This window comes from Populus euphratica, unplaced genomic scaffold, assembly GCF_000495115.2.
Source record: "Populus euphratica unplaced genomic scaffold, PopEup_1.0 scaffold33.1, whole genome shotgun sequence".
Lineage (NCBI taxonomy): Eukaryota > Viridiplantae > Streptophyta > Magnoliopsida > Malpighiales > Salicaceae > Populus > Populus euphratica.
In genome coordinates, this window is record NW_011499906.1 from 1,046,195 (window position 1) to 1,063,210 (window position 17,016).

The window sequence follows — 17,016 nt, forward strand, 5'->3', positions numbered from 1 at the left end:
TATGAGTATAGCAATAATCTTAAAAGTAAGAGGAAAATTACTTAAGATATTTAATTTAATTATTTATAATTATTTGTTTGGAAGGCTAATTACCATGTGAATAGACATGATAAATGGATTTTTTCTAAACAAAGGAATAAAATTAACTCATGGATATATATCTATTTAATATGGCCAAAAAAAAATTGTTGTACATTATACAAAATGAATATGTATATTTTATAATGTGATGTATAGGAAAAAATCATGATTGGATGAGAGAATCAAATGTTGGGATTATATTCTTGGAATATTGGTGGCTTTGGATATAAAGGTGAGTTATTAAATCCAAGGGTTTTGTTAGATGAAAGGCCTGCTGAGATTATATGTATGCATGATTGATGGGGTAATTATTGGAATGGATATGTGTAAAGAAATAAGGAATGTGTGTAAATGCGTAATATAATTTGGTTGTGAATTTATATTTAGGATATTTTGTATGGAATGATGATATGAAAAAAATCCAAATCAAAATTTATAAGTAATAATAAAAGTTATGTAGAGTTTGTAGGAGAAGCGTGTAGGGTAAGATTTGACTTCTTAAAAGCTTGGATATTATAAGTTAAAGTAAAGGATTGACCCTCCTTTATCTTTTTTAATTATTTCTACATACTTTTATAATTGTTAGAATTACAATGGTAATTAAATTGTATATTATATTATTGTTGTTATTGTTAATGAAAAGTATATGCTTTTTAGGTATAAGTTGATATGTAATTTGTAGTCAATTGCATAGTAATAATATGTGGTATATTACAATTTATGATTTATCGGAATGATAAAATTGCTATGCTAGAATTATTATCGACCAGATTGGAGTAATATGATTAAATGCTAATGTTTAACTTTGATTGATAAAAATAAAATTTTATTATTGAAAAGTCATGTTAATGGATATGACATGGTTATATGCCATTTCTTTTATAAAGACATCAAAAGAAAAAAGTGAAGTGAATAGTTAATGGTGGTGTTAGGTCATTGAAACCCTTAAATACTTTTTGAGTTTATGAATATTTTTTTTAATAAACATAAGCCATGGTCTTTATTATGTGCTTTTAAAAAATCTTTTTAATTAAGCAAACGACTTGAACCGATAAATAACGCTGTTAAAACATAAAGAGTTTTTCCATGAAGGTCATGGCTTAACAAACTAAGTTATTGTTTATTATATATGTTGATAAAATAGTTGCTAAAAAAAATAATTTTTCTTGGTAGAACTTTAAGTCTTGAGTCAAATCTTTTGCTGTTAAAACCTACATAAAAACACCTTATCATTTATCATAAAATAATATATCTAAAATGAAAGATTAAAATTAACATAAATAACTATAAAAAATTCAAGCAAATTGTTTTAAATTTATATCGAGTCAATTTATATTTTCAATATACAAAATAATCAAAAAACTGCATGCATTATATGAAATATATTGAGTCTTTTACCAAGTTAATTTTCAAAATACTTTCAAAAATAGCATTCTTTTTGTTATCATTATAACAATTAGATAGAATGAGCATTATCTTTGGAAGTCCATACTCCATGGTTAGCTCTTGGGAAAAAAAGGTTACTGTGTGAAAGCAGTGATCCATAGATAGTTCTCGCAAAATCCTTTATAAAAACAGTACAAAGAAGCTTGGCTAAATCAATTTATAATGCTCAGATAAGTAATTCTTAGGTATATGGTCAGAATAACCAAGAGAAATCATATGATTGCTTGGAGCACTACCTAGATTAACCGGGACAATTTAAGAAATTGCAGAACATCTTGAGACCCAAATTTAAGCTCAACCCATTTCTCAATAACTTTATTCCGTATGGCATTGGGATATGACGAATCGCTATCCTTATTCTAAAGTCTATATGTCATATACAATCCTATGTTACAAATGCAGCCAGAACTATACTGCATTATATGGACACAAAAATGTAGGAATGGCCTCCTCTCGGTACCGACTCCAACCTTGAGCGGCCTAAAAATACCTAATTAATAAACTACAGGGGCACGTAAAAATACTCGAGTCCAGGTTTATTTTGGCTTATATTGACACGCTATTTGGGACACCTCTACATGTAACTCCAGGTCCTGAACTAGGGGCTAGTAATTCATATGGCAGAACCCCTGCACCGCACCGGTGCTTAAGGCGAGGATCAGCATTCCTTCTGTCTATCTCCTTCTCGATCTGCTGCATCTCTGCCGAGAACTCATAAAATGCCTCGATCATTTCAGCGTCGCCTGACCATATTGACGGCTGTTGTCGTTCCCCTATGTACTCCTCGTCCGGTGAGTGTGTTGATAACATGTCCACCACAGCCATGAATTTTGTTGCTTGCAATAGACTTGGCAGTGCCAAGAGGTAATATTTTTGTGGATCAGCCAGGAAATTTGCATACTCGGGGTCATTTTCTTCGGGAATTAATCTTCTCATTAGGGGCGGTCTATTAGGCACATAACCACCATAGGGGTACTGCCCAAAATTGAGCGCGGCATGTTGTGCGGATGCAAGCCAGATGATGGTGGTGAGGACCGAGACAAGATCATCAGTGGTTTCCAGCTTGGGCCACCATTCAGCATCACGAAGATCGAAATGACCTACATTGATGGACTCAGAATACCATGCTTGTAGCTCCTTGTCATTACAAACCAAGCTTGAATCTGGGTAGTAACGCTCAACATAGGTGCGAACCCAGTTCTCGATTGCAGACCAGATTAGTAGCCCATCTTGGGCATATGGGTAGTCCTCAATTAGAAGCTTTAGACCGTGTGGTTGTGTCGGGTCAGGTACTGCCATACCCCTGCAACGGTGACAAAGATAAACTCATGTTAAATGCAAAGTTTCTACAAATACATGCTTAATCTCTGATCCATGTTGACCCTATCTTTGCGTGCTTAGGGGAGTAGTGTTTAGGAGCCGTTTATAGATGCCCATAAAAAGTAGTGCTTAGTAAATGTACCTGTGAATGAGATCGGCAGGGAGGCCTTCCTTGTCAAAACGCCAAGAGCTTTTGTAGGCAGCTGCGCTGATCTCCATACAATAGCGGCCGGGAGTGAAGCAAGACTCAATAACACCATCAGCATTGATTAAGTTTTGGCGGGCTAAGGCATTGATCTCTAGTGTATATCTCATGTGTGGATCCAAAAGTTTGAAAATAGGATGCATTGCACTCATTTGCCTGTGCGCTGCTAGTATAAATGGCTCCAGGGAAGCATGTGTACGTAACCTATAATATCATCATAACATTTCCATTAATCCGCCAACATCTAAAACCATGCATCATTGTTCAAGAAACTTAATGGTCATCTTTTGACACCTTGAGTTATTCAAACTTTTGTTCTTACCAGTGATTGACAAGCTGGTGAACACCAGCGTCGTTGGAGCAAACATGAGCCTTAGCGAGTTGCCAAACCCAATTGCTAGTCGCATCCATGGGAGGTGTAACCACACGCTTTGATCGGGAATTTGGCCCCGCTGGTGGGAGGCTAAGCTCTATAGCGATGGGCTTAAGTGTCCCAAGAGGCGTCAAGAAAAACATGGTACGAGTTGCATACGCTTTTCTACCATCAAGGGCATTAATCCGGTCCAAAAATGGGAGATAAACATCATGGTAATCAATTATAAACAGTTTGTTTTCCTCCAAGGCCTGCAAAAATCATATAATAACAATAATATTTAAAGGAGACATGATTAAGAACAAGTGAATTAAACATAAGATCTAACGAGCAATATCAAAAAAGAAAGGAGAAAATAAAGAACAAAAACACACGTGACAATGCAAGTCTTTTTTAATATAACAAAAGGAAAGGAGGAGATTTATGATTATCACCTGCGAAACGGACAAGCCATTAAGATGGCCCACAATGTGTTCTTCCTTGAAAGCGGATTCTTGCGGACCGTAAATTTCAGGATCAAGATTGCTTTTTGGTGGAAAAACCTTGAGGCTCTCAATGCTAACTGGGTTAACTCCTGAGACGGCTTGACGAGCAAATTCGTCGTCTCTCAACCAGGCAAACTTGTCCCCTGCAATAGTGCGAATCACATGATTGTAGATTTTGAGTAATTAATTATGTTTTGATGCTTACACGTGAATTATGAGTCTACAGGAAATCCACTTTGGACATGAAGAACTGTGCAGTGCCATTAAGGCATTGAAAACTCACAAACACGTTTTTAATACATCCAAGATCGGTTCCCGATTAGGCATCCGACAAAGGGAAATAGACAAATCACTGGTGAACTTTTTCTCTCTTGTAATCAAATGCTAGACACGAATATTCTTCCTTGCGAACAGCTACGAAAACCAGACTATCTACCTTTTTCCTTCTAAAACGTTTTGAGCGTGCATGACTTGGATCCCACTAAATGATGGCAAATGCGTGGTGGGCTGCCAGAATATTTACCTGTGATTTTTATTTATTTATCTAGTGGTTTTTTTTTTCTCGGGAGTTTAATAATTATTTACTTATTTCTTGTGTGTTATTTTTTTGGATTTTCATATTAGTATAATTTTAATGGAAGTACATCTTCAAGAATCGATTAAAAACAATCCATCCACAGCTAAGGAACCTAACTCTAATGAATAATACGATCAAAATTCTGGCTATATAGAAAACTTAACAAGTGAGTTTACCTAGTGAATTATACAATCAAGATTAATTCTATGTATATATATCTTGTTTTAATGCTAGATATATTGTACGGTCTAAAAGTTCCATAGTTCTTATGACCTTAAAGGAAACAGGTGAAAAAAAATGCAAGACTGGAAAAAGAATGATGCAAAAAAAAAAAAAACAGGAATCAAGTGTACTCACTGGAAAGGATCTTTGGTGTGTCATATTTGAGCATTCCCTCACTAGATTCTTGTATCTTAGTAACCACTTTGGGCAATGGTAGGTTCTTCCAGATTTCATCTTGCAACCCTACTTTAAGAAGAAGCCCTTCTTTGTAGAGAATATCAATGTCTGAGAAGCCAGTGAAGTCATGATTATCAGCAGAGATGGTTGCCTTCAGGGATGGTATTATTGTATGAAGCACTGCTTTAAGCCTCCCAGCTGAGAAAGCGTTTTGCTTAGACTCCTCAAATTGTTCATCTCTCGGCACGTATAGTGGCAATGGCTTCTCCACTCGGCTCTCTGCAGTGATATCTGGGACGCATGCAAGAAATTGTTTAGCAATTACACATGCACGAGATATCGAGATGTCTAATCAGTAACCAACATAATTAACCTCATTTTCTTTTCCTGGATTCGTAAGTTCGAATTATCAAATTATAGGGGGGCGCGGGGCGGGAATGGCAAGACCACACTAACCAGAGTCCATTGGGAGGCGACCAGTACGGCATCGTCTTGGGTATGGGATTTTTTTACCGCCAAGACTGGGTCTAGTCAAGTTAACGCTCTTGTCTGGATTTCCCAAATCATTGTACACATCGAAGTCGTAAATCCTATCTGACAATTTTCTAACTCCTTCTCCATCGCCCCTAAGATCCCTCAGTTCCTTCTCTCTCAATGCTCGAAGTCCAGCTGGTGTCTCGCTTGGTAAATATGGCTGCTCAAATGAAGACCACGCACAATAATTATTAAAAATATAAATCAATAAATAATTCTACTTCGTGTGTACAGTAGACGTGGGCCCGCAGTTAGCCTATCTTAATCGAAGTACATGAGACCATCCTCCTAATGAAATTTACAAACAAGAGTAGCATGATCCATGCACAGCACAATCAAGGACTTTTGAAGGTATCAGTGATCAGATGACAGTTGTCTTCAACAGTCACGATACATCAATACAAACAAACTGAACCGACAGATCCGTCATGTGCAAGCTCGTGCAAGGAAGACGGAAGTTATTACTTATAACATCGAAGTACAGATTGGTTGGACCTATATTTTAGTGGGGCGGCTTTTTGATATAATGTGTTTTTAAAAAAATTTAAATATATTAAAATAATATTTTTTATTTTTAGTATTAGCAAGTTAATAAAATTCAAAAATATTAAAATCAGGTTGTACTACGACCTTATAATAGCTTTAGTTTCTATTTTTTTTTATATACAAAAAAAGAAAAAATACAAAGGCAAGTTCTTGCCCTAGTGACCCATCCATATTCTAGTTGCTTGAGCCTCATGGGTTCATGGTCTATTATTCAAGAGAGTGACCCGTCCCATTATAGGGGAATCAAAATAAAGTCATTGTTCTTGCCAATTTACTTTTTCCTCAAGGTTTGTCATCAAAGTGGGCATTCCACTCCTTATTTTAAAGTGACGTGTGTGTGGAAATTCAATTCAAAATAAACTCAGTCAAACTAAATTAATATCCTGCTGGGAAGAAGTGGTAGTAATCTCTTGCTGATCACCTCAGCTAGAAAAGCAAGAAGGAAAAGAGAGTTGAAAATTCAAATGTCAGCAGGTTCTGATTTGTTCTACTCCCTCATTTGCATAGAAGTCAAGACCTAACTGCATCGATTTAATATCTGGTATGACCTTTATGAATCATATATTATTGAGCAAAAACATACAAATTTTATTTTTTAAAAAAAAAATCAAATCTAACCATATCATGCATTTTCCAAAAGGGCATAATTCCGAGAAGGAAAAAAATCAAAAAAGCGACACATACCTTATTAGAGAAAAGAATTCTCTTCCCAGGATGATCTTTCTTAGATTGTATCCATGAGTTGCAAGGGAAATGGACTGGACCACAAGCAAAACCTTCAATGGTGATACTCTCCAGGAAAAACTCCTGTTGATGCTTGTTGCTCACTGTGATTGCCCCAGGCACACCAAAATCGGAGTCTACTGTAAATTCAGCAGTGTAATGGACCCTCTCAGCTTTAAGATTTGATTTCTTTGACCAGTCTCTCAACGCAGCTGGCTTGCTCCTCTTTGGTTCCTTGCTTTCTACAAGAACCAATTAAGATCAGTGTTGAATTATAAGTATGATCCAAAGAAGGTCTGCAGGTATTTAAGGCCGTAATTAATTGTGTTAAACATGTAAATCAAGCTACGTTCTTTATATCACAACAAAGAAAACTGAAAACTGAACGATCAGTGATCATTCTTAGGAATCCCAAGAGCGGTGCTAATGATCGATGATCACCCTTTTATTTAGTACCCGGAAAGAGAAATACCACTTGCTTGACTTACTTGGATCAACGTCAGTGCTAATAAGCTCCAAAACAACATTTCTCCCAATCTTGTCGGTGAAAGAATCCAACTGCTTCACAATAGTCTCCTTCAAGTCCTCCTTGTGCTTGTTTCTCACAGTCACCACAGCTCTCACCTTGAAATTCACTGCCTTTTCAGGCACAGTAGTTTTGTTGTTGGTCTTAATTATATCTTCACTAATAGCTGCCACAGGAGCTCTCACGGCTCGCTTTAACTGCTCCTGTCTTCTAATTTGCTGCGAAGGCACCAAAACTGGACTCCCCAAGAACTGGTTCCTCTTAACCATTCCTCCCCGTTGCTTCGTCAACATTTTTGACGCTGGTAAAAATGATGATCCATCAATCAAACGACCCCCGATGATTTTTGTAGCTAGTGCCATCCTGTTTCTCTCCCTCTTTTTTCTCTACAAAGGCTGTATGCTTTTGCGGAGATGAGCTAAAAGGGGTGTCCAAGACCAAGAAAGAGGAGCTCGGTATGAGAGCAGTGGATGAGCTGGAGGTCTGTGAAGATTGCTTCTTCTTTTTTATGAATCTTTATGTGCCTGTGCGACCTCATTTATACATGTGTAACATCTTACGAAGCCAGAACGAAAATGATGTGTCCCTTAAAGCATTTCACACCGTCCACACGTTTTTAAAATTATTTAATTTTGTTGTTTTGACCGGATTTTTCTTATTTATTTATTTATTTATTTTATGCGAAGAGTATTTGTATTTTGAAGGCTAATCTGGCTGCTGGGTCAAAAACGAGTTTTGTCGAGTAAAATAGAGACGCGGTGACGGAGGGAAGGCGAAGTGAAAGGGGCGAGGTGTTCTCCGGAGAAGGACATGCGTGTCCTTGTCTTGCACTGAAATTGACAACCATGTCCTACCGTATTAAAAAGATGCATGAATTTTTATTTTTATTTTAAAAAAAAAAAAGATGCATGATTTATTGGATCTTTACATCATAGATTATTAGAAGAATAAATGATAAAAAAAAAGTGTTTTGAATATAGATTTGGATTGTCTTTAATTTAATAATTCAAATTAGATATAAAAAATTACAATAATTAAATCGGTATATATCATGTAATAAATGATGTTCATTTAATTTTATTTAGATTTAAGGAAGCTGAGAACAAAAGTTGTCAAACTCCCCTCTTTTTTTAACTAGAATTAGTGGATAATTTAAAAGATCAAAATCATATACACACACACACACGTAAAAGAGGTTTAAAACAATAAAGTATCCAATTAATCTACTAAAATAAGTACATGTAATATTAATACATAGCTTATATTAATTAATAAATAATCTTTTGTCACATATTTCATCTAATTATTGATGACCACCTATCAAATTAATTAAGCATCGATAATAGAAATAGGAAATATGTATAGATGCATCTTAACATATTTAAAATGAAAATCAAAGTTTCTATTTTCAAGCTTAAATTAAGAACGGAAGCATGATCTGGTGAAGTTGCTTCTAAATTAAAAGCCATTGTGTTTAACGTTATCTTTCAGTTACTGTTAAAATTCCAAGAGAGAGCAAGCTACAAATATAAAAATCGCTTATAGAATCATGATTTTAATGGTTTTATTGTTTTGAATCCAAAGTCAATTACGATCTCACTTGACTGCGATTTTTCAAGCTTTTTCAAATGTTTATCATAAGGTCATTCTATCTAACATAATTTAATAACATTGCTTGAGGAAATAATTGATAGGTTCAGATTATGTTTCTTAGGAGGACAATTGAAGGGTAAATAAAGAACATGGGTTAAAAACGTTAAAATTTTGTTTTGAAAAAAATATTAATAAATATATTTGATTCCAAATTAAAAATAGAATTCATTCATTATCATGGTTGAAATCTTATTAAATAATATTTTAAAAAAATTACTTAACATAAAACATTAATAAAATTAAAATAAATAATAAATAAAATATTTATTTAGCTAACACTAATTAATTTACCGTTGCTATTGCAAGAAATTTTTGGTAATATTATTAAACATGGATAAATTTAGGGGTTAACATGGTAACACATGAATCATGTATCTAGTAGTTATAAAGAGATTTTAAAATAAATTATACGAAAGTTTTAGGGGTTAACATGGTAACACATGAATTACGTATTTAAAATAAATTATATGAAATTTTTTTTTAATATAACTTAATTTGGTTAATTTGATTCAAACTTGATTTGATAAAACATTAAAATAAAATTATTTTATTATCTTTTTAAATATTAAAATCAAGATATTTAAAAATAATTCAAAATTAATGACTTGGAACTTAGATAAATCAGGTTTAATAACTTTATTTTTAAAATTTTTATTTATTTAATTATAAAATAATAAAATTATGAAAGAAAAATGTATTTTTTCATCAGAAATATATTTTTTTAATTCATGATTTTTTTTAATTCTTGACAATAAACTGGGGGGTTTTTTATTATCATCATCATAATTCAATTGTCCTCCTGGCTTGATTAATTTAAAAAGACTAGGCTACGATACATCGTATAGGGACATAAATGCCATTAAGGGAAGAGTAGAGGGCATGTTTGCTGGTGTAGGAAAGCTTAAAGCAGCAAATGGTGGCATGCTTGAATTCCTTTTCGCACATGTAAGCACCGGGGAGCTAGCTTCCTATGTTGACTGAATGATAGGTATAGTATATCTCACATGCGACCAGTTTGGCAGCCAGAGATGCTTTCATTCTCTCGTGTGCCGCCAATCAAAGAAAAAATAAATAGATATATAATATCAAGTTAATTTTGCAAAGAAGTTTCACTGGTCTGGCAGGCAGCTTCAGAGCAAGTCAGGGAGGAAATGTATCCTAGTTCATCACTGTCTCAGAATTTGAGAAAAACAAATCATTCATTATCTGAAAAGAACTACCTTTTTCTCCCTTTAAAACAATTATGCCAAATCTGAAATAATTAATGGCTTGTGATTTTTTTTATCTTGTATATACCGGAGATAAGTGTTAAACAGCTAAAAAACTAATTTATATATATATATAGACACATCTTTATTCTTTATATATTCATTATCATTTCATTTATTTCTTTTTTTCTTTTATAGCTTCTCTTTTATATATATATATAGAAGCTATAAAAGAAAAAAAGAAATAAATGAAACGATAATGAATATATATATATATATATATATATATATGCTGACTGATGGTTATCAAATCATATTTCATTTGAAAATGTAGTCTTCTCCGTATGCTTTTACCTAACCTTGATGTCTAATATCCCAGTAGAGAAGATTAAAAAAAATAAACTCTTTTTAGGAGGACTGAATCCTAGGTCAAGAAACATTTACTTCCAGGAAAAGGCTACGAACATTCCCGTGTATAAAATAATCATAGAGATGTTGCACCTCTTAGTGGTAAATTTGGTAATGAATATATAAAGAATAAAGATGTGTGTGCGTGTATAAAATAATCATAGAGATGTTGCATCTCTTAGTGGTAAATTTGAAAAGGAAATTAGAATAATTAAGAGTATAAATTAGACTAGGATCGATCAACTCCTAAATAAAACAATTAAAGAAGATAATAATATATTAATTTCCGAAAATGCAAAAATCGTTCTGTTACTTTTCGACCGAAATTCAGCCATTATAGTTCGTCTCCGAATCGTCTTGATTGGTGACTGTTGTACTTGATCCGGTCCGCATTCTTCCCTTGAACTTAATTCCAAGGAGAAAAGTTTTGTTTATAGGTGGACAGTCGTTGGTGTTCGTCCATTATTTCTCTGGTCGATCAATCAGCCACTTGGCCGCTCCAAAGTGTTTATTTTAGCCGCAAATACTGATGCAAAACTATATATATATATATAAAGACTTGAAAGTTCAATTTGATAATTTAATGAATTCTAAAGTAATTTCATCATTTTAATATCTTTGTTTTCATTTGCTTTTTAAGTGGAATATTTTTTTAGTATTAATAGTCAAAATAAAGTATTAATACAATATTATATTCATTTATGATAATTTAAGAAGCTAATTCTATATTATTTAGGGTTTGCTTATTGTTTAAATAGGCTTGTAACTATAAAAAAAATACGATTAACTTATTTAAAAAAAATGATATTTGGGTATGTATTATTTAGGAGGCAAAGTAAGATTCCATATTCCCTAGCATTGTGTGATGAAGGATATAATAGTTTACCCAAAAAAATTAAATAATTTATACAGACGTTCTAATATACCTTATATAATTAGACAAATTTTCAATATAACTATAAATTTTCAATTGTGTCTATTATATCCATGTATGGCATCCGACCCCGTAATATAATTTTTATCAAGTTTTTTTTTTTCAAATTAATATATTATATTTTTATTTTTAAAATATTGTTCAAGCTATACTAAAATATAATTTCAGAATTTAAAAAAATCTTATTTCTTGACATTTTAATGGTTAAATATTTTTAAATTTGTTAGTTTTAAAAACATTTTAAGCAATTTTTCTGTGATATTATTTTGTAACTTAGGAGAACTTCTTAAATGAAATATATAAATATGCTAGTATATACACACACATAAAAAAACTTGATGTATTGAAAAATTAAATAATTTACAATAGTATAATATATCTAATTAAGAAGTTGATGATGTTCAAATTTATCTAATGAGCTTGTAGGCAAAGCTAATATTTCAAATAAATAGTTAATTTTCTGGTTTTAGTGATTTAATCTATTTGTTTTAGTGATTTAATCTATTTTTTTTAATTAATACGGCTTAGTGAATAATTTTGATATTTGTAAAAAAAATATTATAAAATTAAAAACTTTGTAATGCTTAAATGAATATTGATTAAGGAAAAAACATTTGTTTTCAAGAAAAGAATTCTTAGAATAAATATTCAATATAAAATTCTTAGAATAAATATTCAATATAAAGTTACTCTTAAAGATTCATAAATATAAAATTATTATACTCATTATTTGATTTAATGTTCATTTAGAACATTAAACACATGTTTAAAACTGGTTAGAACTAGGTTTATTTTTAACATGTTACTAGTTCGAGTTTCATAAATTTTAAGATTATTAAAAATTTATATAAATATTAATTTTAAAAGTTATAAAATTAATCAAGATACATATAAATTAATTCAAATATAATATTAATAAAAATAATAATAATAGAAAACATGGAGCTCTTTACAATGGACAATCAGCACACAGTAATGAATCAATAATTTAATTTAAGCATGCGATAAAGAAGGATCACTGCACCCAATGGTGTTATGCAATGTCGAGAAAAGTCAACAAACTTCACGTGTTTAATTAAGAGACCTCTTCTTGTTTGCACGCCAAAAGAATTTCGCATTCCTCCTTGAGTGTCATACTTAGCAATTGACCACTTATCCCCAATACTCACGTTCTGACCACTAAAATTAACACTTTCACTGTTCTTCCATTATTTTGACTAATTCTTTAGCTTAATGGGCACAGAAACTGTACACACGCGCACCAGCTCCTAACCTTTTTTAATTCTATTTTACTTTGTGACATTATTACCATCGTTGGTGTTGTTTATCGTATCATCATCATCATAATCATCATCATTATAATATTGTTTTCAATTGTATTTTAAATAATATTTTATGAAAATTTAAATTTTTTTATTCTACATCCTCTTGATATATTATTATTAAAAATATTTTTTATAATAAAAAACAATTTAAAAAACAAGGTTTATTAAACTCTTTGCAAAAAACTTCTGAAAGGGACTCTCCCATAAACAGAATCATTTCCTTCCTCAAACATGAATGGAGAAAGGAAAACACGAAACACTGACTTCCATATAAAATTCAGAGATTAAATAATCAAACTCTATCATCTCTCTCTTTCTTTGAGGTCGGGTCTTGTCCAGGTCTTCAAACCCTCACCAAGTCAGTCTCAATGCCTAAAGTGGCTTGTTTTAACCGAAGATATGTGCTTGTTGACCACCATTTTCTCATTCTCCATTCCTTTCTTCTATTTTCTCGAGTCTGTAAACATTCAGCTCATTCTCATCACAAACCCATCAACGATGAATTAACCAGTGATGGTTTTAGTCCTTGTCGTTTCATCAATCGGCGATTCTCGAAAATTCAGAATAATTCTCAGCAAATTAGCTCCATATATTTTCACACAAGCATCTCAGGAGCACAGAGCACGGGTTGGTTATCGGAAATTCGGACTTTTCAGACACAGAATTCCTGCCTGCTGACGGCTGTAGAGATGAAGCCGTACTTAATTGAAAACTAAAAACCAGTGGCATTTAAGTTGTTGAAAAATCACCGGAGATCTGTCAATTTATCGAAATTTCAAACACAGCTTGGAGGTGTTCATTCCACTTCGTAACTTGTTTGCTATTCTTTATAACGACTCTGATGATCGTAATATATATACAGTGGGACGCACATAGGAGCAATTACCCCCTTGATTATTAATTTTTAATTTCAGAATATTTTTTATATTAAAATATTAATATAATAGTTTTAAAGGAGTAATTTTCTTTGTTAGCTATTAATTCATCCAAGCACCTTTTCTTCTTTTTTCACTATTGTTTTTGTCTCTCTTCATTTTATAATTTTTTTTCCAAACCTTAAACTATTAATCAAGTAAGAAATTAATCTCGTATGCTTTATACTTTAGAAAAGTTTTTTTAATTTTATTTATTTATTTTATTATCTAATTTTAGTTTCATATCTTTATTATTAGTTATTGAAAATGTTAGGGTTTATAATAATTTATGGGTTTGTTAAATTAACATGTGTATAAGTAATATTATATGCTAATGGATATGAATTGAAATGAGTTTTGATAAATTGATAAGGATTTTGTTATGAATTTCATATGAAAAATAATGATGATGAATTTACTAGTGATTAAAAATGAAGTACAAAATAACTAAAAAATTAGAGATATAATAGATAAATTAAAAAGAAAATATTTAATATTTGTATGTAATCCACTTGAACAAAAAAAAAAAGTCAACAAGAACAACATCAATTTGTATCATTTTAAACTATGATTTTAAATGCTAGTAATATATATCAGAATAGAATTATTGTTAGAAACTTTTCTAGCCCATAAAAGATTTAAAAATAGATAAATAAAAGTTTATTTTATATGAAATGTATTTTTAATAAAATTAAAAATAATATCATTATGAAACAGTTTTAAAATATAAAATCTTGAAGAGAATAATTATAATGTAAGTTTTTTATTTATTTTAAAAGTATTCTTAAATTAATTTTGCTTAACTTGAATTAGTACATATATTTCAAATGAATTTATCTATATAACACATGTTTATATATCATATAATATCAAATATTTGCTTTCTCATTTAAAAAATCTTAATTTCACTACTATATATATATATAAAATATTTTGAATACTAAAATAATTTTTTATGTTATTTTGAAAATAACAACAATAAAAAGAAAAAAGATAATGAAAGAGTTATATTTCAAGAATGTATTCCATCTTCAAGTGGTTCAAGTATTTTAATTTCTTTTGTTACTATTGTTCTTATTTCTTTTTGTTCTATAAAATTTCTTTTAAAATCTTAAACTATTAATCAAATAAGAAAGTAATCTCTTATGCTTTATACTTTAAAAAAGTTTTATTTATCTTTTCTATTTGTTTTAATATCTAATTTTAGTTTATATATTTATTCTTAGTTATTGAAAATGTTAGGGTTTATAATAATATATGGGTTTGTTGAATTAACATGTGTATGAGTAATATTATATGCTAATGGATATGAATTGAAATGAGTTTTGATGAATTGATAAATATTTTGTTATGAATTTCATATGAAAAATGATGGTGATGAATTTACTAGTGATTAAAAATAAAGTACAAAACAACTAAAAAAGTAGGGATATAATAAATAAATTAAAAAGAAAATATTTAATATTTATGTGTAATCCACTTGAACCAAAAAAAAAAAGTTAACAAGAACAACATCAATTTGTATCATTTTAAACTATGATTTTAAATGCTAGTAATATATGTCAGAATAGAATTATTGCCAAGAACTTTCCTAGTCCATAAAAGATTTAAAAATAAATAAATAAAAATTTGTTTTATATGAAATGTATTTTTAATAAAATTAAAAATAACATCATTATAAAACAGTTTTAAAATATAAAATCTTGAAAAGAACAATTATAATATAAGTTTTTTTTTATTTTAAAAATATTCTTAAATTAATTTTGCTTAACTTGAATTAGTACATATATTTCAAATTAATTTATCTATATAACATATGTCTATATATATCAAATATTTGCTTTCTCATTTAAAAAATCTTAATTTTGCTGCTATATATATATATATAAAATATTTTTTTATGTTATTTTGAAAATAACAATAATAAGAAAAAGAAGAAAAATAATGAAAGAGTTATATTTCAAGAATTTATTCAATCTTCAAGTGGTTCAAGTATTTTAATTTTTTTTGTTATTATTGTTCTTATTTCTTTTTGTTCTATAAAATTTCTTTTAAAATCTTAAACTATTAATCAAATAAAAAAGTAATCTCTTATGCTTTATACTTTAAAAATTTTTTATTTATCTTTTTTATTTGTTTCAATATCTAATTTTAGTTTTATATCTTTATTCTTAGTTATTGAAAATGTTAAAGTTTATAATAATTTATGGGTTTGTTGAATTAATATATTTATGAGTAATATTATTAAAGATCAATTTTTTAATCTTTTATTCAAAAACATAGTTAAAAAGAATCTCATTATAAATAAAAAAAATAGAAAAAAGATTCAAGCAAAATAACCAATTTCTTAAAAAACCTTTTTCTAATTTTTAATCAATTTTGTTTTTAAAAAATAGAACGCATAGAAAACCTGACAAAGTCCCATAATTCGCCCAAGAAATCCAGATCTTTGACCAATGAACAAAATCTTGATTTAGAGGACCACTAGGATCTTTACGTGGCAATATTATAATGGAGACGGAGTGCTTCTACACGAGTGACAAGAAAAGTCATCATATAAACGTACCGAACTCATCACCGTCCATGAAAATTGACGCCTGACTCCCTCTTTATTTCCCTTACGGGTTTGGTGTGGGAATCTCCACCAAAGATTATGGTACGGCTATCTACCGGCCACTAAAACCCTATTTTAAATTTAATTTTTTTAAAAATATATTTTTAAATAAAAAATATTTTAAAAAACAATTAATAATACACTTTCAATCAAACAATTATTCTGATTTTCTGTGATGTCGAGCCCTTAGATAATATGCTGGGACCCATCAGGATCTGGAGAATAACGTCTGCCTGGTCAACATATGGTTAACATTTATCGATGGAGGGGAGCTTGCCGCAACACTGAACAAAGTTATCCGAAATATTCTTAAGGTTAAATAAAGAACAAATCTTTAATTATGTTCGATCTTCATCTAAATTTATATGTTTCCTGAAGTTGATGGAGTTACCAAAAAACAATTTGTACACTCTATTGTATTTGCAGCATCATATAAATATTTCAATATTAAATTGAAAAATTCATATTACAAAATAAAATATTAAATTATATTTAAAAAAAATAAAAACAAGAAAGACCAAAAATAAAATTTAATTTTTTAAAATAAAAACTTTTCAGCTATTAAAAATAATCAGAAATTAAACTAGAAAATAAAATGTCATTCATTTATTAAAAAAAAGAGAACAAATTGCTAACCAAAACTAGGCACATGGATCTTATCTTCTAAACCTATGCAAACTTAGGTTTTTTTTTTTTAATAGAGACATCAACAATATTATTAAAAATATTTTAGCAAAAAAATATA

The 17,016-nt window shown here is 30.1% G+C and overlaps 1 protein-coding gene across 1 annotated transcript; it reads right to left on the reverse strand.

The window, feature by feature from the left end:
- Window positions 1-1,814: 1,814 nt before the first annotated feature.
- On the reverse strand, window positions 1,815-7,743 carry LOC105133430 (linoleate 13S-lipoxygenase 3-1, chloroplastic-like). Its single transcript, XM_011037430.1, has 8 exons — window positions 7,178-7,743; window positions 6,651-6,931; window positions 5,343-5,580; window positions 4,845-5,177; window positions 3,860-4,053; window positions 3,375-3,676; window positions 2,990-3,256; window positions 1,815-2,830 (listed from the first exon to the last, which is right to left on the reverse strand). Exons 1-8 carry the CDS (start codon window positions 7,575-7,577, stop codon window positions 2,074-2,076), a joined length of 2,772 nt encoding a protein of 923 aa, XP_011035732.1. The 5' UTR covers window positions 7,578-7,743; the 3' UTR covers window positions 1,815-2,073.
- Between the last annotated feature and the right edge of the window lie 9,273 nt (window positions 7,744-17,016).

Bases quoted from the DNA above. Each gene is read 5' to 3' on its own strand.
- LOC105133430 (XM_011037430.1), bottom strand. From the start codon at position 7,577: ATGGCACTAGCTACAAAAATCATCGGGGGTCGTTTGATTGATGGATCA. The intron at 6,932-7,177 runs GTAAGTCAAGCA...TGGTTCTTGTAG, and splicing joins TAGCACTGACGTTGATCCAA to AAAGCAAGGAACCAAAGAGG. The intron at 2,831-2,989 runs GTACATTTACTA...TCACCGTTGCAG, and splicing joins CCTGCCGATCTCATTCACAG to GGGTATGGCAGTACCTGACC.